Source organism: Petaurus breviceps, unplaced genomic scaffold (genome assembly GCF_028583685.1).
Source record: "Petaurus breviceps papuanus isolate PSGF00001 unplaced genomic scaffold, PetGlider_PUasm1.0 90887, whole genome shotgun sequence".
Taxonomy (NCBI): domain Eukaryota; kingdom Metazoa; phylum Chordata; class Mammalia; order Diprotodontia; family Petauridae; genus Petaurus; species Petaurus breviceps.
The window spans coordinates 2,021,242-2,044,022 of record NW_027187370.1 but is presented as its reverse complement, the minus strand read 5'-3'; the positions used below and the strand labels follow the sequence as shown (position 1 = coordinate 2,044,022).

The 22,781-nt window shown below is 48.3% G+C and overlaps 1 protein-coding gene across 2 annotated transcripts; it reads left to right on the top strand.

The window, feature by feature from the left end:
* Positions 1 to 22,733, top strand: STARD3 (StAR related lipid transfer domain containing 3). 2 transcript variants are annotated; one of them, XM_069074275.1, is made up of 16 exons: positions 1 to 170; positions 11,667 to 11,945; positions 15,041 to 15,118; positions 15,677 to 15,754; positions 15,902 to 15,955; positions 16,472 to 16,589; positions 17,192 to 17,290; positions 17,509 to 17,564; positions 18,078 to 18,170; positions 18,649 to 18,711; positions 19,339 to 19,434; positions 19,910 to 19,989; positions 20,313 to 20,417; positions 21,021 to 21,187; positions 21,486 to 21,579; positions 21,967 to 22,733. In XM_069074275.1, exons 2-16 carry the CDS (start codon positions 11,724 to 11,726, stop codon positions 22,376 to 22,378), a joined length of 1,815 nt encoding a protein of 604 aa, XP_068930376.1. In that variant the 5' UTR covers positions 1 to 170; positions 11,667 to 11,723; the 3' UTR covers positions 22,379 to 22,733. The 2 variants fall into 2 exon arrangements, with proteins under 2 accessions (XP_068930376.1, XP_068930377.1); XM_069074276.1 differs by lacking the exon at positions 21,021 to 21,187 and having other exon boundaries at positions 3 to 170; positions 21,967 to 22,213.
* Positions 22,734 to 22,781: the final 48 nt, after the last annotated feature.

Here is a 22,781-nt window from a genome sequence, read left to right as displayed (position 1 = left end):
GGACCCGGGGGGCGGGCTCAACCCCGGAAGAGTCGATTACGGTAAGACTAGTGACTTCCGGTCTGGTCGCTGCCGGGACTGGACAACCGGAGACCGGAGGAGGAAGAGGCAGGCCCGGAGCCGCAGCCGTCATGGAGCCAGAGGGCCCTGGGGAAGAGAACAGGACCAAGGTAGGTGATGTGCGGGTGGAGATGTTCAGTTTGGCCTGCTACCCCCTACTTCCGGCCTGGTGTCTTCTTTCCCTCAGTCCGTCCCTGCCCTCACCCCTTCGCTTCCCAGGTTCCGGCTCTTACTCACTGGCTCTCTCTTGTCCTCCCGAAGCCTAGGAGGGGAGATTGGGAAGGGGGGGGGGGGTCCTTCCGCGCGTGCGCCATTCCCTAGGTGAAGGGAAGTTGCCCCCCCATTCCACCCACCATTCTGCGGGGTGAGAGGGGGGAGGGGACAGTCATACTGGAACTGGGGACTGTGGTGACAAGTTGGAAAGGATGTAGCTTCTTCCCCTCTTCCCATCCTAACCTCCCCGAGCTGTTGACACCTTCCTGTCCCAGGGGACCCCCACCCGTCCCACCATTGGAGGGGGTGGGCCTGGTTGTGAGGGTTGGGGCTCTGTACTCTAAGGAGAAAGGGGTATTGGAGTAACAGATGTGGGTGTGAGGCTCAGCATCCTCTCCTTTCCTCCACACACCCCCTCCCACTTGTGACCCCCTTCCCGCCCCCCACCCACTCCTTAAATCACCTATAATTTACAGGCCCACTCCCAGCCGAGTCTCAGGACTGTCATAGGGACTTCCTGGATTCTCAGGACTCACAGGAGAAGGGGGTCCTGATCAGGGGCTTATGCATTTGGGGGTTAGGAAGTTAAGGTTACATAAGGCAGCAACAGGGCTCCATCATCAATGCTGTCCCCAACCCCAACTCTCCTGCTCACCTAGAACTCTGCCAGACACACACTTATAGAGAGAGCAGTGTCATTGGAACCTAAGTTCAAGAGCCATCATCCAACCCCTACTTCCAGTTCAGGAGTCTCAGGGACACCTTCCCCTATCCTCCACCTTATGGTGTTAGAATAGGTTAACACAGAGAGATCTGTGTGTATGGGTTGGGGATGTGTCGTGACTGTTGTGTCTTTAAGCTCGATGGAGGCTAGGACCCATCTGGGTAATGGGGATAACTAAAACAGCAACAAGGTTCAGCAGCTTCCTTTTTCCCACCTTGGATTAATGATCTTTTCTCATCCTTAAATTACCCACAATCCTGCCACACTGGAAATCTGGCAGACCAGTGAGACTGGAACCTGGGTTTCAGACCAATGACTTCTTGACCCCCAACCTCTCTTGTGCACAACCCAGGATTCTCAGGAACACTTAGTTATCTCACCTTATAGGACTTATGGAAAGGACTCTGGGTCATTTAACTGAACCCTCTCATTTTATAAAGGAGGAAATCAAGGCTGTGAACAAGGCCTGAAGAGGTTAAGGACTTGTTTGTGCACGTGGTAAGTAACTGGAAGTTGTTTGCTTCTCCCAGCCACAGAACAGGACCATGAAGAAATGGTATCCCCTAGAATGCAGAGCAGCAGGAGACATACTTGCCTTGTAACTCCTTTTCCAAGAGATCAGGGTGCACCAGTAGCCTGAGTTCTTAGACATTTGTCCCAGCATCCAGTTACTTTGGAGAGTTATGCAACCCCAGAGGAGGAATGAGATTGAATTGGTGGAGTGGTATTCCTAAATAACATGACCATCTACAGGACTCTTAGAACTCCTTTACCTCATGGGCATTCAGGTGGAGAAATTGCTTAAGAACCCAGTCTAGTTTGTCTTGGAGCTACAAGTAAAAACATGACCTTCAGGGAGGAGCCAGTAACAAGGAGCTGGAAACTCAATAAAATTGTGTATCAGTGTCAGAAATGCAGCCCTTTCCATAGGAAAGTGATACCCTTGACATATATCCCTGAGAAGCATAGATGCTTTGAGTTGTTTCTCTAGTAATTATCTCCATTTTAACAGATAGGGTAATTGAGGCTGGGGGAAGTGAAGGGATTTGTCAAGGGGCATGCAGCTAACAGGAGCTAGAATTCAGTCCCAAGTGTGCTGACTTCAAAACTCTGCTCAGTCAGCCACATGTCATCGTTTGGCTCCCCATGTTGGTGACCCATGGTACACATTTGGAAGGGCATTGGCCCTGGCCATTGTTCCTTGGAACACTTTGACCCTGTGTGAAGGGATTTGGCCTTTAGGGAAAAGGAACCCAGGACCTTGGCCTCATTAGTAGCATGTTTAGCCAACTGAATTGAAGAACTCAGCTGATACTTGGGGGAGGGGGGAAACCTTACCTACTTACCTATCCATGAACAGGAACAGGTTCACAAGGATGTAGTGGAGGGAAAACTACAAACCTTTGAAGGAGCCCATCTTTCCGTTTCTGCTACCTAAACTTCTCTAGAAAAGCTAAAATCCTTCCTGCTTTGGGGGAGGAGGTCCTGCCCTTGTAGAGGAATTTGACGGGCTTCAGGTTTCTCTCAGCTCACCTCTGAAGCTCAGATAGCTTCCAGGTGCCAGGGACCAGTGCTGGGCTAGAGTACTTGGTGCTTAACTCTTAATTACTTACCTTCAGTAGGGATTGGGCTATTGATGAGGGGATGGGATCTGGGAAACCAGACCTGAGAATCTGGTTTCTGTTTTTACTTTTCTATCTTGCACTTCCCAAACACAACTGAGAGAGGAAAATGAACAAGGGTTTCAACTTTTGGTATCTCTCATGACCCCCTTGTCTTTCTCACCTCTCTACTCCTACCCTTCCACGTTCTAATGATCTCCTGCTTACCTGAATGAACCCTCCTTCAGATGGAGGGAAAAGGGAGGAGGCAGCTGTCCTAGGAATAGGTGGCATAAACTTCTTTATCTCCGTGTTAAAAAATGGGTGCAGAAATGCAGTCCAGAATCAGCTTCATGACCTATTCAGCCTTGGAAGCTGGCTTTCTCAGAGACATAAAAGAAGGTGTGGTGAAAGGTGATGGGGAGCATTTTAGCTTCTCCAGAGAAACCTAGGCAGTGGGAAAGTGAGGTTGGCTCCATTAAAAATTGGTAGCTTCCCTCTCCACTCTTAACCACTTTGGATCCATAGAAGATAGCCTAAAGGAAAAAGCATTTGTCTCAAAAAGGACAGGGAAGGATCCTCCGAGGAACTAGGAGTGAAGTTTTTCTGAAACCGTCCTTGGTGTTGAGTTGAGAGAAGGGGCAAAGGTATTCTACTGCCTAGCCATTTCTAGCCTCAGTTTCTTTTTTGAAACTCTAGGAAAAGTGCAGTAGATCTTTTCACCATTAGCACCCCAGCCCAGCATTGGTCCCTGGCACTTGGGAGCTATCTTGCCTCTCAGGGCAAGAAGAACCTCCACCACTAGCCTGTTTTCACCTGATCAGATTTAAGAAACACTCTAGTGGTTCCCCTATCCAAGTGGAGATTACAGACTGATCAAGGTAGCTATAAAAAAATTAACTCTCTGTGTATTTTCGTACACTTTTCCAGTAGAAACTGACCCCTCCCATGGACTCATACCAGTTTCCTTGTTCTATCTGTTTCCTAGGTGAATGGCCTGTCTTAGATGGCCTTAGCCATATTCCATCTGCTTTGCCAGCCATCACTGCCCTCATGAAGCATTGTGAGCTACGTATAGAGCTGGGGGAGAAGACAGGCCCCTAGCAACTTCATCCATGCTGGGTGTCAGTAATGTCTCTTTATCTCACCTCCTTTCTATTATTGGAGGCAGAGGGAACTATTTTTTAGGGTGTGACTTCTCCAGCTTCAAACCCCTTTCCTCTTTGTCCCAGAGTTATGATGAAGGGAAAGAGAAGGAACAAAGCTCCTCATTACTGCTCCATTGTGTGTGTTGGTGGGGGGGGGTGCCGTGTTGTGGGAGCAAAGTGGTTAGGAAACAAAGCCTGGTTACTCATGGATCTTCATCATTCACCGTGGATTGTGGGAGCCCTACCCCCAACACGAAAGAAGTAGTTGGCGATCAGGATCCCTGGATGAAGGGCTTTAGTTCAGCCTCTTTCTTAATGTAGGGCACCCAGGGGAAATTGGTTGGCTTGGGGGCTTGATGGGGGAGACATTAGGAAAAAAAGTGGAGTTTATAATGAGTAAGGACTGGGTGATTAGCCTGTGAGACAAAGCTTGAAATCTTTAGCCAGCTGAGGCAGGGTGGGGGGTTGAAGAGCCTGGCATTTTGGGCTGACAGCCACATTATATGAGAGCGGGTCTGAGGTGTGACTTCAGAGAGCATGTGTGTTTTAGAGGGGGTGAGGGGAGGCTGACTTAGGGTGTGAACCAGGGCCTGTGCTGAGTTGTGCTAAATTGGCTGCTAATAACTTCTGAAAGTATTAATGGGATGGCAGGGGTTGTGAGGGAAGCTCTCATAAAATAGATGTGGCTCTTACTCCCCCAACTCCTCATAAGGAAAGAAGCACACAAAAGGAGGTCCCTGGTTATTGGAGCCAGGCTGTTCCTTCTAAGACTTGCCTGAATTTGTTCTCAAGCCTCTTGGAGAGCTGAGTATAATGAATGTTCTAGGGGCTCCTTCCCCTCTTCCCCAAAGCAGGGCATGATGCAGTAAGGATACTCTTCTCCTGCAGCCTCCAGCCCTCACTCAGCTAGTTGGAGAAAGCTTGGTTAGGGCCAGAGATCAGAGCTGGTCACTGAAGGTCGTGGATCCACAACCCAAGATGGCCCTGATTTCCGTCTCTCACAGTCATCATTGACAGCATGGAAGGAGAAAACACATAGGACTCTGAGTTAGGACAGGACTGATTTCAAATCCCCACTCTGACCAGAGCATAGCTGTGTGATCCTGGGCAAATCACTTAACCTCTCTGTACAGTTCCTCATTTGTAATATGAGGATAATGCTCCTACCTCGCAGAATTATTATCAGAAAATTAGAAATTTAAAGCACTATAGAAATGTCATGCAGATTGGCTAGTTATATTTACTCTTGTCCTTGTCCAGGAAGAGGGCTATAGACCAGATGGATGGACATGGGAATACCCAAAACCAGCTCACTTCCTCCTCTGGGAGAAACTTCCCCGTCAGGGGTCAGGCAGGGTCTTTGTGGTTTCAGAGGATAGTTGTGACTAGTCAGCTGGTCTGGTGTGTGTTAAGGGAGGGCATCACACTTTAGGCAAAGATGAGGGAGAATGGTCAGAAAGGCTTACCTGATGGGAGCAGGGAAGGGTTGGGTTAGGAGCTTTGGACAAACAGAAGACGAAGGTCTGCCCTGCCCCCCTCTGGGCACCCTGCTAATTACCTTCCACCCAGAAATCTGTTAAAAGCCCTGCATGAGGGATTCTACCACTATTCTTGCATCTTGAACTGTGTTTTAGCTTTTCCTAGGGAAAGAAGGAAGAAAATGGTTTCTGTTTTCTGTGACTTTTCATCTCTCTCTGATGAGATCTAGCTGTCTGTCAAGCTTGGCTCAGACCTCACTGCTCTTCCCCTGTCAAATGAGAGAATTAGCTCCCATCAGGGCTTCTTAACCTAGGGGTCATTGGCTTCTCATCAGTGGGTCTGTGAACTCATATAGGGGAAAAAATTAAATCTTTATTTCAGAGTAGTTGATTTTCTTTGTAATTCCATATATTTTGTGAATTTCAAAAAATTATTTGTAAGAAGGGATCCAGTGAGATCCGTAGGCTCCAAAAGGGGCGAATGATTAAAACAAAATTGATAATCCTTGGCCAAGATAAGCTCAGTGGCCCCCTTCTAGCTCTAGCATTCTGTGAGTCTGATGTTTATAGGAATATAAATCTCAAGCTGGGAAGGCCTCAAGGGCTCTCCAGTTCTACCCTTTCATTTTTTCAGATGAGAATACTGAGGCCCAGGGAGGTTAAGTGACTTGCTGAGGTTGCAGATATCAAAAGTGGAATTTGAACCCAGCTCCTGTGACTCCATCCGTTTCCCTCTCCACCCTAGGATGTTAAAACTTCAAACACTCCTCCTTCTTGCCTTAGCAGCTCAATTCCCGATAACAAATTGAGTGTCAAATCTGTAGCCATTCCAGGCAGACTCATTCACGACCTGCAATTCATTTTATAACACCTCTGCCGGTGCTAGGGAGGAGTGTCAGGCTTGTACCAGAGACTGTCACAGGGACATTACCAGCAGGCTGGCTGAGGTCGGGACCAGAGAGTTTACTGCTTCCCAGAGGGGTGAGCATGAAGCAGACTGTCTCTAGCACCCCAGCACTCCCCCCCCCTTCCTTTTACTCTGTTCATGTGTAAAGACAAAGATTGATCTAAGAAGGCTACTACGAAAACTAGGCTTGTGCCCACTGAGCTACCCAAGTAACAAATTGGGGCAAGTTATATGAAAATTCTAAAGAGTGCCCCAGTAATAGAGGAAAGACAGCAGCTAATGGGTTAGCCCAGCCAGCTGCTGCCCTTGCTGTCTTCCTCTGTCCTGCCTTCCCTGGCCTCATGGAAAGAGTAGAGTAGGCCAGAAGGAAACCTTAGGGATCTGTGAGCTCTGTTTGCAGACTGAGAATTCAGTTGTTCTTGACTTCAGAGAACCCTAGAATGTCAGGGTGGACAGGTCCTTAGAAATAAGGGACCAGACCTTTTAGTTTACAGGGGAGGAATGACATGCCTAAGGACACAGCTTAATGATAGAATCCAGACCAGAGCCATGATCCTCTGAAGAACTCAGATTTCCTGAGTCCAAGCCAGGTCTCTGCCTAGCTGAAAAGATTGGAACTCACTGTGTAAGAAAGGGAGTTGGGCCTTGAAATGATAGAAACTCCTTTCTCTGACTTGGTCAGCCCTCCCCCCCCTCCCCCCCAATTCTTTCTACTTTTTTTAAACTAGATTCTCCAGCTTGCTTTCATTTCTTCCTCCAATCTTATCTCTGACATCCTCCTCCCTCCCCACCCTGCCTTGTGTCTCGCTTCTCCTGGGTTTATCTGGGGGTGTGAGTGAGTGTCAAGGCTATACTATCTCATGCCCAAGCTGTTGTCTTTTTGTTTTGTTTTGTGGTATTTGCTCTTGAAGGGAGAGGGAAGGAGAAACGGAAGACTTACTTAGGAAGAAGACATATAGAGAGAGGCACACACAGTTAGTTTAGAGGAGAAACTTAGAAATAGAAGAAAAAAATATGGAGACAGAGACAGACCTGGGAAGGAGAGACACAGAGAAAGAGGAGACATACATACTTAGGGAGGGAACTCACAGAGGAAGGAGACAGATGAGAAACATGATGAGAGGAGGAGACATGGAGGAAGCAGAAAGGAGAGGCAGACTTGAGTAAAGACAAAGAGAGATGTTAGGAAATGTCATGAGCCCTGGAGCTTCCTCTTTCAAAGGGAATGAAGGATAGCCTTTCCCAGTGTTCTGATGCTTCATGCTGCTATTGGAGATTGGGGTGGCCCATCGTCAACCATTGCTGCACACCTTCCCCACCCCCCCACCCCGGATGCTGGAACCCCAACTCGAGGTAAAATCCTCCCTGGGATGTTTTTTCTGTCTGTGGAGAGAAGTGTTATTGACCGGGGCACAGATGATCCCCTTGTTCTCCCTTGAGGACAGGACTCCTGGGTCCCATTCTTAGAAGCCACAGGAGCACACATACCCTGACAGCACGACTCTCTTTTGCCTACTCCCACTTCCCCAAATGCTGCCCATGGGGAGCTGCCCATGTTCCCCATATGTATATAGATTGAATTTTAATGCAAAAAGGATAGAGGGAGTTGGCTTACAGGTTTTTCTGAGGGGCTTGGGGATGCCATACAGTTTCACTGACTACCTTGGCAGAATTCCACTGGTTTTTAAAATGTGAGATCTTTTAAGAACAGAATCACTCTTACTTGTTGGGGCAGAGTTAGGTGTGGTCTTCCTCCGAGACTAGGGTACAGATAAGCCCACTTCTCCAGAGCCCTCCCCCACCCCCACCCCCTGCCCAACCCATTATCACATGATTTATTATTGAGGGTGAGGGAGATCCAGGGGTATGGTAAAGAAAGGGGAGAAGCAGACCCTGATTAATCCCAGGTAGCAGTCCAGCTGCTTGTCTCTCTGTTCTCTCCTTACCTACCTTGAGTGGCCCTGAGGATGAATGAGCTTTTAGAGGGAGTTTGTTTGGATCTTGCACCTTGAGATCAAGAGCAGAAAATCCAGAGTTTCATCCTTCCTCTCCTACAAGGTGATCCTCAATGTGGTCATTGTAATGCCTGACTTATGATTCATCAGATTACATCCCTTTGGAAGGAGGTGGAGCAGAAATAGTTTTAGGGGAAAGTGAGGGAGAACTGGAGAGAAGAGGTTGTAGCATATCTTCCTGGACTGACCATTCACCACAGAACATTATTTAAACTGAATCCCAGCACCCTTCATTCTCTGTCTGAGCTTCCCCCTCTATAGCCCCCTAAACCATCCCCTTTTGAAGTTGGGGATAGCTGCTTCTTTGTGTGCCAGACAAAGAGAAAGGAGCATCAGGCTTCTTTCAGGTGGTATCATTGCTTTCTGGAATCTCTAAGGAGATCCTAGACCAGGGGTGGGGAATCTACGGCCTTCAGACTACTCCTGCCACAGACACTCTTTTTTTTTTCCAAACTTTTTTTTAAATTAATTTGTTTATTTCCTTTTAGTTTACAGGATTCAATTCCACAATTCCTTGAGTTTCACATTTTCTCCCCCTCCCTCCACTCCCCCCCCATGGTGGTATATAGTCAAGTATAGGATCTATAAATACTTTCACATTATACATTAGTCAGGTTATAAAGACGAATTGTATCAGATGGAATGGAAAATGGTAAAGAGGACATAAAACCAAACAAGAAAGGGAAAAAGATCAGGTATTTTGCTTCCATCTGGATATAAACTCAGTTCTTTCTAGTTCTTTCTCTGGATGCACACATTTCTCTCCATCATGAATCTTTTGGGGTTGACTTATATCACTGCATTGCTGAGAAGAGTCTATCAAAGTTGGTCATCACACATACGTTGTGTCTGTAATTGTGTACAAATTTCTCCTGGTTCTACTCTTCTCACTCAGCATCAGTTCGTATAAGCCTCTCTAGGTAAATATGAAGACCGTCTGCTCTTTGTTTCTTATAGCAGAATAGTATTCCATAACATGCATATACCACAACTTGTTCAACCATTCCCCAATTGATGGGCACCCCTTAATTTCCAATTCTTTGCCACCACAAAAAGAGCTGCTATAAACATTTTTGTACATATGGGTCTTCCTTCCACTTCTATGATCTCTTTGGGATATAACCCTAGGAGTGGTATTGCTGGGTCAAAGGATATGAAAGTATTTATAGCTTTTTGGGCATAATTCCAGATTGCTCTCCAGAAGGGCTGGATCAGTTTACAACTCCACCAGCAATGCATTAGTGTTCCAATTTGCTCACATCCTCTCCAGCATTTGTCATTTTCCTGTTTTGTCATCTTAGCCAATATGACTGGTGAGATGTGGTACCTCAGTTGTTTTGATTTGCATTTCTCTAATCAATAGTGATTTAGAGCATTTCTTCATGTACTTATAGATATCTTTAATTTCTTTCTCTGAAAATTGCCTGTTCATATCCTTTGACCATTTATCAATTGTGGAATGACTTGTATTCTTATAAATTTGACTCAATTCTCTGTATATTTTAGAAATGAGTCCTTTGTCAGAGACATAGGTTGTAAAGATTCTTTCCCAATTTCCCACCTCCCTCTTAATCTTGGTTACATTGGCTTTGTTTGTACAGAAGCTTTTCAATTTCATGTAGTCAAAATTATCCATTTTATAATGTTCTCTAATTCTTGTTTAGTCATAAAGTCTTTCCCTCTCCACAAATCTAACAGGTAAACTGTTCCTTGTTTTACAAGACTGCTTACAGTATCAACCTTTATACCTAGATCATGCACCCATTTAGACTTGATTTTGGTATATGGTGATATATGGTCTATGCCCAGTTTCTGCCATACTATATTCCAGTTTTCCCTACAGTTTTTGTCAAATAGTGACTTATCCCAAAAACTAGGGTCTTGGGGTTTATCAAACAATAGATTACTATAGTCATTGACTTCTGAATCTCATGTGTCTAATCTATTCTATTGATCCACTCCTCTATTCCCCAGCCAGTACCAAGTAGTTTTGATGACTGCTGCTTTATAATACAGATTGAAATCTGGTATAGCTAGTCCACCTTCCCTAGCATTTCTTTTCATTAATTCCCTTGATATTCTGGACTGTTTATTCTTCCAAATGAATTTTGTTGCTATTTTTTCTAGCTCTATGAAGTAGTTTTTTGGTAAATTAATTGGTATGGCACTAAATATGTAATTTTACCTAAATTAAATTATATATTTAGTGCCATACCAATTAATTTACCCAAAAACTACTTTATAGACACAGACACTCTTGATCAAGGCAAAAGCTAGATATTGAGCTGATGATTCAACCTACCCAAACCTCAGTTTCCAGATCGGCAAAATGGGGATAATAGTACCTGCAGTACCCAAGAGGCATTGGGGCAGAGCAGATGAATTACTGGATCTGGAGTCAGAGAATCCCCCTCTCTCCAGACACTTAACAGCTGTGTGACCCTTGGGCAAGTCTCTTTACCTTGGTCAACCTCAATTTCCTTGCCTATAAAATAGACGTAATAATGGTCCCTACCTTACAGGGCTGCCATGTGGCTTAAAGGAGATAGTCAGAGAAGTAAAAACCCTTTGTAAACATAAAAGTGCTACATGAACATGAGCCATTATTGGCTTCCTCCCAGTGTGATACTGTATGTGAGAATACTTTGAAAATATAAAGCTCTAAGAAAATGTTGGATTGTGGTGCTGATATTATCAGTGTCTTGGACTGGGGTCCCTGGTGAGCCATGCCCCACACCCTTGATGTTTCACAGGCTAGACCTTGAGGATATGTATGCTGTCCCCATCTTCCTCCTCCAGAATCAAGGAAATAACCATGGGAGAGAGGCAGAGGATATCTCCTATACATTACATTGCTCTACCCTCACCACCAACTGTTAGCAGGCTGGTCCTCTCTTGTAATGGTCTTCACTCACATAAGGAATTAAAGAATTCTTTGAGAAGTGTCCTCCCTCCACCCCACCCCTAGAGTTGCCAGGAGAGAGGAGGAAGGGAATGTGGCTTTGTCCACAGCAAACAAAGAACAGAGCTTGGGCTCCCTCCTCCTAGGGAGGGGGGCCAGGCTGTTGGCAGAGCACAATGGCCAGGCCAGCGTTGGACTGGACTGGACTCTTGGGAGTGTCCCAGGAAGGGATTGGGGATAGTGGGTATGGAGAAGATGAAGCTCAGATCCCAAGGGACAATAGTGAGGGTGAGGATGGTTATGATATAATAGAATTTGCTAAGAAAAAAAAAAGATTCTCAAATTCTAGGGACTCTGTGTGATCTGATAATTATGCAGTTGCTGTGAACTGGCGGGGGTGGGGGGGGACTGTGTGTTGTCTCTAGAAGACTATAGCGGAGGGAGGGGGGCTGGTGAGCTGCTGTGGGGGAAGGGTTGTAGGAAGCAGAGGGAATAGAACTAGGGGCCATTTAATGGGGTATCAACAGGTGCCAAGGGCCCAAATTTGGATCCCAGTCACTGTCCATCCCAGCAGATCAATCTTGTTCTCTCTAGCATCTCCCCCATTTACCTCCACAGATACATTGCTGAAAGCTCTTCCTCCCCTCCAGTGAAGGGGGAGGAAGTCCTACCAGGATGACCAAGCTGCCTGTCAACTCATCACGGGACTTGGAACAAAGTCTTCCAGCTGTGGCCTCCTTGAGCTCGTCACTGCCCAGAAGCCAGAGCTTCCAGCCACCCTTCTTTCTGCCCCTCCCAGAGAAGCGCAGGGCCATTTCTGATGTCCGCCGGACCTTCTGCCTTTTCGTCACCTTCGACCTGCTCTTCATTGCTCTGCTCTGGATCATTGAGCTGAATGTGCGTGGGTGGGCCTAGTGCCTGGGGCAGCCATACCTCTCTAGGCTTCAGCTAACTTTTAAAGTGGGGGCAGGATGGAAGTGGAGATTGTCAATTTCCCCCCTCCCCGTGTCCCATCTCTCATATTCTTTGACTCTAGATTTGAATCCTGATGTTGTTGAAACTTGCTATGTGACCTTGGTGTCTCTGTACCTTAATCTATCAGCAGTGAGAGAGCATCTTAACCCCCCACCCCAGGAAGGCTTAAAGATGAAATGAAAGAACAGAGGCAAAATATCTTAGAAAGTAAAAGAATCGTGTGATGTAGAGAGTGCTAGGTCAGGGTCAGGTGATCTAGAAATTGCCTGTGCCCCCTTGTGTACATCTTTCTTTGGACCTTAGTTTCCTCCTCTGTAAATGAGGGAGTCGGATCTCTGAGGTCCCTTTCAGTTCAGTTCTTCTACGATTCTTTGGTTCCCTGACTCTAAAACCCAGTTCTCTGTTCCTCTTCTTCCAACCCCTTTTTGCTCTGATCTCATCCTTCTCCCTAGGGAAACCTTCATCAGTGTAGTTTTTGTTAGACTCCATCCTCCCCAAGCCGGAGGAATGGGCTAAACTCAGTTCATTTTTATAGTGACTACCACGTCAGCAGACATTTATCAGTGCCCTCTGCATGCAAGACCTAGGCTCTGGGAACATGGCATATACTCAGGCAGGTGCATGCCAGAGTTCCAGGAAGACTTTACATACATAAATTACAAAGGTAACTTTCACTGGCAGCCGGTCTAGGAGAGGTGAAGTGTGTGGCCCAGACAGTAGAGATTACTGTGGTGAGGGTGGGCTGGGAAAGGCTTCACAGAGGATGCTGGGCTTCAAAAGATGTACAGGTCTTCACCAAGCAGAAGAAGGGGCCAAGCATTTTAGGCAAAGGGAGAAGCATGAGGGTGATAAGATGGGAAGTCAGGAATGGACGTGGTACATCTGGCAGACAACAAATAGAGTAATTTTTGATTATTTGTGTAATAGACTAGAGTTGAGTTAGATTAAACTGGAAAGGTAGGTTGGGACCAAATTGTAAAGGGCTGTAAATACCAGACAGATTAATTTAGAGATATCTTGGAGGCAGCAGGTAGGTATTTGAACAGAGGCCAATTTGTTGAGAGCTGTGCTTTAGTAATACTAGTCTGGGAGGGCTGGATGGTCTGGATTTTCCAAAGGTTAGCCTGGAAGCAGGATGACTGAGGAGAGTAGGCGGCTAATCCAGGGAGGATTCTGCAGCCCCCAAGTCTGTAGCTCTGCTCTTGGGACAGGTTAAGATTAGAGACAGAAATTTGAGTTAAGAAATTGGGAGAGACCTTAGAGACCAGGAGAGGTTAGGGAGGCCCCAGGAGAGAAGTTGGTTCCTCAGAGGCTGCAGTCTAGTCAATGAAAGGGCCAGGATTAGAACCTGGGTCCCCTTATTTCAGATCTATCATCAGTACAGAGATGGTAAATAAATAAAACAAATTAAAATGATTTCTCTGAGGGGTCAGCATGCAGAGAGGGCTGAGAACAGTTCTAGGAGCAGCTCTAGTTTATGGGTTTCAGAAGGAAGAAGATTCAGAGAAGTAGGAGGAGAATAATAACATGATTTTCAGTTCTTGTGCCACTTCACAGTTTTCAAAGGCTCTCCACATGTGATTTCATTTGTACCTCACAACCACCTTGTGAGGTAATCTGGGCTTGTGGTGCTTTCATTTTTGCTGAGGAAACTGAGGCCTACAAAGGCAAAGTGACTTGCCCAAGGTCATAGATCTTGTAAGTGGGCTGGAGCCCAGGCATCCTAACTCCCAGGTCTTTGCTTCATCCATTGTGCTACAGAGGGCATTGCTGATGGGGGCAGCTGCCTTCTTCCTCGCACTAGCAGCTTCCTTTGAATTGTGGTGGCCAGACTCTACCCCTCTCATGCAGTTGGGCTCTCATCATTCCTGGGTTGCCCTCCATATGCCCTCTCTCTCACACTGACTTTCCAGTCCAGGTATCTTAGCCAAAATTGGAGAAGGCTCCATCTCCCCAGAGTCCTTTCCTAGTGGAAAGGGGAAAACTGACTGTATTAAACCACATGTACGTCGTTGAGGATGAGGGAGAAGAACAACACCTGACCGACCAGGCAGAGTGATGGATTCTCCCCATTAGATGCAAATCTGATCAACTGATTTACCACCTGGGGCTCTGTCTGAAACCACTACCCAGCACCCTTCCTCTCCCCATCGCCTCCCCTCAAGTCCCCTCTTAGTCCCTAGATGGATTGTTGGCTGGGAAGGTGGAGGGCTATTAAGTTATGCAAATATTGTGTTCACTAAGATCGGAACCATGTCCTTCTGTATGAGAGGTGGGCCTAAGAATCATACCTCCTACATCCTCATAGGGGGAAGAGAGGCTTTCCACATCTCCTCATCGCTATCTCTCTTCTGTCCTCAGGTCAATCTTGCATATTTCTCACACATATAAACTCAAGAGGTTGCTTAAATTTGGTTCTGCCAGTCTGGGTTGCCTTGGAAACAAAAGTCCCCAGTCTGCCACCAGACTCCCCTTCTACTCTCTCTCCTTGGGAGCTGAGTGACCCTGGAGCCATAGGTTCTTGGATTTGAGTTGTGCAGGACTGCTTGCCTATTCAATGAGCCTGCTTTATGCTTCAGAAACATATGGGTCTAGGTCAGGGGTGGAGAACCTTCAGCCTCAGGGCCACATGTGGCCCTCAAGGTTCTCAAGTGTGGCCCTTGACTGAATCCAAACTTCACAGAACAAATCCCCTTAATAATAGGATTTGTTCTATAAAACTTGGACTTGGTCAAAAGGCTACACCCAAGAACCTAGAAGGCCACATGTGGCCTCAAGACCAAAGGTTCCCTACCCCTGGTTTAGGTATTTTGTCAGGGGTCATGGAGAGGATTTAGAAATTGCCACTAAGCTGCTCACACCACAAGTTTCTTTTCCCCATTGACATTTTTGGCAGAAGACAAAGCATTGGGGGGGTTGGGGGATGAGTAGTCTAGGGCAGTAGAGGGCAAGGGAACCAGCCCTGGCCAATGGTTCAGCCAATTAACCATCTCTTTCTCTGTGCTTCCCACCCCCAGACAAAGACGGGCATCAAGAAGAATCTAGAGGAAGAGATCATCAACTACAACTTCAAAACCTCCTTCTTTGATATTTTTGTGAGTGGCCCAAGCATGGAGGAAGCAGCCCATTGGTGGCTTTCAGATCATCCTTTGGGTTTTTCTTCTCCCTCTCCCTTTGTTCCCTTTCACTCAGCATTTTTCCTCCCAGTCTGATGGGGGGAAGGGGGGGAACACCTAGCCTCTGCCCCTAGGAAGCTCCCAGTCTCCTGGGGAAGACATACAGAGCCTCCCCCAACCATGTAAATAGACCATGTAAATAGACCATGTAAATAGACCTCTTTAAGGGCCAGGGGCTCTCCTGGAGTGGACAGGCTTTATTTGGGAAAGCTGCTTAGAGGAAGTGTGTGGCCCCAGCCCCTTAGTCCCATGGGAGGACAAAGTCGATCAGATTTACCTGCTCATCATAGAGGAACCTGGGAAGTGAGAGAGGGGACAGATTCATGTCTAGTTTGAGTGTAAGCCCCATTGGTTGGGGATGGGCACCATGTCCGATCCTGTATCACCTGGAACACCAAGTACAGGACTGAGATGCATATTGCCCTCTCATCTAACACGTGAGTGTGAATTACCTCCACCCATGGCCCCCTCTTCCAGCTTCTAGCCTTCTTTCGGTTTTCGGGGCTGCTGATGGGCTACGCCGTGCTGAGGCTTCGACACTGGTGGGTGATCGCGGTAAGATGCTAAGCCCCGTGCCCAGTTCACATATAGGGGCCCTTCCATGGAATACGTTGTCCCATTTGGCATTAGGGGAGTGGGAGTGGGGGAACAGGTGGAAGAGGGGCCTGAACTCCTGGCTTCTTTTCTCCCTGTTCCGGCCAGATTACCACACTCGTATCCAGTGCCTTCCTCATTGTCAAAGTGATCCTCTCTCAGGTCAGTGATCCTAGATGGGGTTTGTGGGGGGTGGGATGAGAATCTTAGAGAGGAAGAAGCTTGGAAATATGCCCCTTTTTGTTAGGGGTGCTATATTAGGGGCTGTGGTGAAAGGTTGCCAAAGGATGCCCTCTGGTGCTTCAATCTACTTGGACTCACTCCCTCCTTTCCCTTTGTATTTGAGTAAATTGGGGTTGGGGTCCTGACCAATGATTTCCTAACAGCAAACTCCTCTTCTGTCTCCTGTCCTTTTCTTAAAGCCTACTCCATTTCAGGAATCCCCACCCCTTTGATAATCGGGAAGTTCTCCCTTAGGTCTAACCTCAGGCACTCCTGCTGTAGTGCCAGCCCATCTCCCCCTGTGGAGAGAAATCAGAGTGCTCCTGAGTTGTTGAGATCAGGGAAAGGGCCCATCCTCACACACACTCACAGCTGGCCAGGTTTGGCCTTCCCAGGGGTGGAGCTTTGGGGGTGGGGCAGGACACCCCCTCACCGAGCCCAGCCGACTCTCCTCAGCTGCTCAGCAAAGGCGCCTTCGGCTATGTGCTCCCCATCGTTTCCTTCGTCATCGCCTGGCTGGAGACCTGGTTTTTTGACTTCAAGGTCTTGACACAGGAGGCAGAGGAGGAGCGATGTGAGTTCCAGGAGGAGGAAGCACAATAGAGTGGGGAGAGCACTAGATTGAAGTCACAAGGGCTGGACTTGAAGCTTAGTTCTTCCCCTTTCCACCTGGGTCATCTTGGCCAACTTACTTTTACTTTCGAGACCTCAGTGTCCTCATCTTCACATGAGGAAACTGGATAGACTCTGTAAGGTTGCTTCTTGCTCTAAATCCTATGATCCAGTGATTGGCAGGGCCAGGGGGGAAGGTGTCTTGGGTAGGAGAGAGAGTAAGTTTGGGGAAGAGTGCCATGACTATGGAGGAAATCCTTCTGGTGCTCGTGAGGAATCTAGGGACAGCTGGAAAAGTCTTGGGATTTTTCTCCCAGGTGTCTCAGCTGATGGCCACTCACCAGTGGCTGTCAGACTCCTGGTTTTCCTTTTGTTCAGAGTCTTTTTCCCTTGCCATTTTTTTTTGTCACTGTCACCCATAGAGCCTGGGATAGGTAAAAAAATATGATAAGTGTGGGACCCGTGCTTTTCCATGGATAGACTTGGGGCTAGCACTGTGCTAAAGGGAAGATGGGGAAGGCACTGCAGAAAAGGGAACAAAGCTTCTGTGGATCTGTTCCGCAGGGTATCTGGCTGCCCAGGCTGCTGCTGTCCGGGGCCCCCTGCTCTTCCCCGGGGCTTTGTCGGAAGGCCAGTTCTATTCTCCTCCAGAGTCATTTGCAGGTTCGACATGTAGCTTTTTCCCTGCTTTCCTCCTCTAGCCCTCTTGGAGATTGGGTGAGGAGGGAGCTGGCCTTCAGTCATTGGATCCATGTGGAAATGGGAGGGCAGGGGAAGGAAGGGAGGCAATCTTAGAGTTCCTCTTTCATATCAGGTTCCAAAGGGAGAATATCCATGCTTTCCCCCTTACACTGATCCCTCTGTCCACTTGGTTTCTTTAGGCTCTGACAATGAATCTGATGATGAAGGAGCTGGGAGGAAAGGCTTCTCTAGCCAGGTATTCACCATTACCCTACCCAGGGACCCCAAACCTGGCCCCCTTGAGTGACCTTGAGGAAAAGGGTCACTTGTCTTTGAGAGGGACAGATTAAGAAGGGGCTTTAGACAAGAGGTCTTGGGTCAAAAGTATTTTAATAGTCAAATATCTGTTCCTTCTCAGCCTGGGCAGTGCTAGGGGTAGTGAGGGATTTAGACAAAAGAGGCTGCATGGTCCATGTTGTCACTGAACTCTAGTCATTGAAGTCTGATGGGAGAAATATGAGGAAGAATGAAGAGAGCCAAGGCAAGTGGGATCTGTTCTACAGAGGGGAGAATGAGTGATGCTGGGGGCTGGAGTAGCCTGGGAGAGAAGGAACTGTGTTTCCTTGTAGATTCCAGGCTCCCTTCCTCCCTTTCTTCTCTCTGCCCCCCACCACCACTCCTCTGCCCACCACCTGCCTCTTCCGGAAAGGGAGTGGGAAGGGACCATTGTCTGGACCTGTTTGAGTAACACACACATGGATCATACTAGGATCGGGAGTATATCCAGCAGGGGAAGGAAGCCATGGAGGTAGTGGACCAGATCCTGGCTCAAGAAGAGAACTGGAAGTTTGAAAAGAATAACGTGAGCCCAAATCGAGCCCTGGCTTTGTGAGGTGGGAGTGGTGAGGGAGCTGTAAGGCTCTGGCCATGGAAAGTGGACTGACAGTGGTGGCACAGGATTGCTATCTTAAGGCTGAAGTCTTACCCCAGAAAATAAGTTCCATGCCTCCCATCTGGGTGTTGGAGGAACTGATGCTCTCTGTGATCCCCAGATTGGATTCCAGCCTTCCCTCCCTTCTCTCTCTGATGTCATAGGAAGAGGCAGAGGAGTCCTCTGCTGACTCTGGTGGAGTGTCCCAGCTGGTCTTGTCACTGAGCCAGGAATGCTCTCTCCCTGCTGGGTCCTTGCCCAGCCAGCCTTACCATCACCCCAAACCCCGCCCCTGCCTTCCCTTCCGTAATTACTCCTCTTCATCTCTCAGCCCCATGACAGTCATCCTCAGCTACCCTTCCCCTTATTGCTGTCTTCTTTCTTCAATTTCCTTTCCTCTCTACACCAGGAGTATGGGGACACAGTGTACACTATTGAAATTCCTTTCCACGGCAAGACATTCATCCTCAAGGTGAGAGGTGATCCCAGTTGCAGCCCCACCCCTAAATACACAACTAGCCATGCATCTAGCACCTGCCAGACCAACCAGTGTCCCGGAGACCATCTGATCAAGGATCCCCAAAGAGGGTCCTTAGCTGTCCTCAGATTTTTGAGGGGCTGTCATGTGGAAGGGAGCCTGGTTTTATGCTTGGCCCCAGAAAGCATAGCCAGGATCAATGGGTGGATGGTGCAGAGGCAGATTTCAGACTACTCAAGAGAAAACCTTCTCACAAGTAAGAGTTGTCCAGAAGTGGAAAGGGCTGTTTGGGGAAGTAGTGAGTTTCCCATCCTCTAGAGGTTTTCAAACAGATACTGAGTAACCACTTGAAGGTTGGGAGGGTGGGGATGGTAACAGGAATTTCTACTTAGCTATGGATTGGACTGAACGTCCTCCCAAGTCCTCCCCAGTTCTGAAATCCTATCAAGGAGAAAGTATATAAGGACATAAAGAGATTTTTATTTTTATTTTTTTGAGATTCATAGATGGGAGAGATCAAGAGATGGGCCAATGGGACTGCTTAAGCAGGGCCACTGTTTTCTGGTCCCCTGGGGCTTAGAGGCAGGTAAGCTGTATGCTTGCCTTTGCCTCTCCCATCAGGCATTCTTGCAGTGTCCAGCAGAACTGGTGTACCAGGAGGTCATCCTGCAGCCTGAGAAAATGGTCTTGTGGAACAAGACCGTGAACGCTTGCCAGGTGAGTCTACCTGGGGGTGAATCTACCAAAGGGCCATCTCACCCAGATTCCCAAGTCTCCCCCCTGGTCGGGGGACCTTAGACTGCTCATCTTCCTTTTTTTTTTTTTTGAGGGGGGAAGGTAAGGCAATTGGGGTTAAGTGACTTGCCCAAGGGCACATAGCTAGTAAGTGTGTGGAGTGTCTGGGGCTGGATTTGAACTCACATGCTCCTGACTTCATGACCAGTGCTCTATTCGCTGTGCCACCTAGCTGCCCCAACTGCTCACCTTCCAAGAAGGAAACTCTTCCTGTGATTAGTGGAGGGGAAATTCTGGGGTAGGAATGGAGGGAATAGGCCTCAATTCCTAATCTTCGATGAAGCCAGAAGTGCTGGGACCCTCGTCCTTCCCTTTGCAGCCTCCTCTCAGCACTAAAATGCTGAGCCCTGAGGTCATGCCTGATAAAGGGTCAAATTGATTGTCTCCTGAACCGCAGATCCTTTATCGAGTAGATGACAACACTCTCATCACCTATGATGTATCTTCAGGGGCTGCAGGAGGTGTGGTCTCCCCCAGGTAAAGGCTGCCTTCCTGCCTTTCTCTTTCTGTATGCTTCCTCATTGGACAGAATCATAAGACCTGAGCTGGAGGGGACCAATCCAATTCTGTCCTTCCCTCTCCAATCAAGCCACTTCCCTAATTCTCATGTTCTGTCACTCATACTTTCTGCTTCTCTCTCTCCCCTATCTCCCTTCTCTTCTTTACTTTCCATCTCCTTAATCCCATCACCACCCCATCCCCCATTCTGACTGCTCCCCTTGCAGCCTTCATCTTCCCTGATTTCTTGGGGTGTGACCTCCTGATCTTATACTTATCCCTTACTTCCTTTATTTTCCTAGGGACTTTGTGAATGTCCGGCGAATTGAGAGGCGGAGGGACAGATACCTCTCCTCAGGCATCTCTACCACCCACTTTGCCAAGCCCCCACTGCACAAATATGTCAGGTGAGGCCCTCATGGTCATTTCAGCCAGTTCCTTCTCTGATCAAAATGGCTCTGTCCCCAGGTGCGTCTCAGCAAGAACTGCAGGGCAACTTGTATGGTATTAATGTCCTTTAAATACCCCCCAATCCCTGCCCTATGTTCCTATTCCCTAATCCTCTGGACATCACTTGATAAACCACTCACCCACTTAATGTCTCTGGACACTCTCCACTGGTCACCGTGACACAATTGCAGGAGCCCAGCAGTGAGGGGGATGGTTGAGGGAAGTCAGGAATCCTGACTGTGGAGACTAGAGTAGGCAGCCTCTCAGGGAGGGCAGGAGAGGGGGGAACAGATACTGCCATCAAGAACCCAGGGTGACTGGAGAAAGAAGAGTGTCTACCCCTGGGGGAGACCTAGGCCATAAGAAGCTGTTCTCCACTGTGTGACTTGCAGGAACCTACTTCATGGTCTTGGGCATCTCTCTGTCTCTCTTTATGTAGAGGCACAGAAGAGAGTAGGGCATAATCTTTGACTGTCAGCCATTCCAGGCTATCATCCCACTTTTACTTAGAGATCTCTCCTGCACATTAAGCCCTAGCATTGTTCCTGTCTCAACCTCAGTGCCTACAATGAGGGAGCAAACAGCTCTTGGAGTCCATCCGCCCTTTGGGTCTCTGCCTTAAGTTTTTCCTTGGCCCTTGAACTTACAAAGCCCTTATTGCAGTCCTGCTGCCAATGTTCCTCAGAAAGCCAGGCTGATGACAGGAGACCCCAAACTTCAGAAGAGGGTAACCAAGAATGACTGTCCCTTTGGGGCTGGGATCGAGTCATGCTGGAACAGAGATGTGGATGAGCTAAGCTAGAGCTTCGTGTGAAGGAACCAAGAGTGGGGGTCTCACCCCTGCCAAGTGCCTCCTGGGTTCACCCCTGGGTCTGGGGTCTTTGGGTACTCCCCAGAAGCACCTCACCACTTCTTCCCTCATCCCCAGCACAGGTTCATGAGTGAGGCAAGGAGGGGGAGGGTTCAGGTGGGATATGTGTGTGTGCCCAGCCTGAGCCTTACCCTCTTACCTCTCTACTCCCCAGGGGTGAGAATGGTCCTGGTGGTTTCATTGTACTCAAGTCACCTAACAACCCTCGAGTCTGCACCTTTGTCTGGGTCCTCAACACAGATCTCAAGGTACCTTAGAAGTGAGACTATGTGAATGTCATCCAGACCCCTGTCCCATAGAAGCACAGCATTCTGTCCCCTGTACCATTTCCCCACCCTACTGGGACTTGGGAATGTTCCACCCCCTCTCAGCTCCGGGGGGGGCTTCAGCATGTTCTCAGAGCTAGGCCCCTTCCTCAACTACCTAACCCCCTCCCTTTGTGGCCTGGCCAGCAGGGGCCCCCTGCTGACACCAGGTACCCCAGCCCATGCTGTCTGAGCCTGAGCTCAGCATCCTTCGGTGGAGAACTTGCAAGGACCCCTTCTCTCTCCCTCTCTAAGCCTGGAGGGAGGAGGGGGACAAGAAAGACATTTAACTCCTTCCTGTCTAGTGACTCTCTTCCCCCCCCAAACTAGGGCCGACTACCCCGATACCTCATTCAGCAGAGCCTGGCCGCCACCATGTTTGAATTTGCCTTCCACCTCCGGCAGCGGGTTGGGGAGTTATGTGCTCAAGCATAGTGGCCCTCTAACCATCACTATCAACAGGGCAGCAGGGCCATCCGTCACTCCTAGAGACATCCTCCTCTTCAGCCAGGACTACAAGCCTGCCCTGGGCAAGGGGCTTGGGGGCTTTAGGGCTCCTCCCTTCCCCTGCCCCCCAGAGCCAGACTGTTCCTTGGGAGCCCCAGCCCCTCAAAGACCAGCTTTCAAAAGTGTTATGGGGCAGGGGGTGGAGAGACTTTCTAGGACTCACTCTTCTGGTCAGGGGTGTGTCTATCTTGCTGGTATTTACATGTCCTACCACAGGGGGGCAGGACATAATTGAGGGGAGAGCAACGCCTCCTGACTCCTCAGCAGTATCCGGTATGATAGAGGTCTGGGCTTGGGTGAGGGGCAGAGGTGTCCCCAGTATGCCCAGGCCTGTGTTATAGGACCAGGCGCTCCCTGTAACCAATGGGTGGAATAGGGAATCATTGGTCCCCCAGATTTCTCATCAGTTTTTTTTTTTTTTTATAACAATTATTTAAAGAGTCTGGGACTCTTTTTTTCCACAAGAACTGGTGGAGGGAGGGGATATGACCTTGCCTGCCTGGGTGCTATACCTGCCTCCCCTTCCCTCCCCCCACTAGTGCTTCCTTGAGGGCCTTTGCCCCAGCTCATTAAAAACCTGAATGGAACAATCCTGACTGACCTTTTGTTGGAGTGACCTTGGGAGAAGGGCCAGTCAT

Bases quoted from the DNA above. Each gene is read 5' to 3' on its own strand.
- STARD3 (XM_069074275.1), top strand. From the start codon at position 11,724: ATGACCAAGCTGCCTGTCAACTCATCACGGGACTTGGAACAAAGTCTT. The intron at 11,946-15,040 runs GTGCGTGGGTGG...TCCCACCCCCAG, and splicing joins TCTGGATCATTGAGCTGAAT to ACAAAGACGGGCATCAAGAA. The intron at 19,990-20,312 runs GTAAAGGCTGCC...TTATTTTCCTAG, and splicing joins GGAGGTGTGGTCTCCCCCAG to GGACTTTGTGAATGTCCGGC.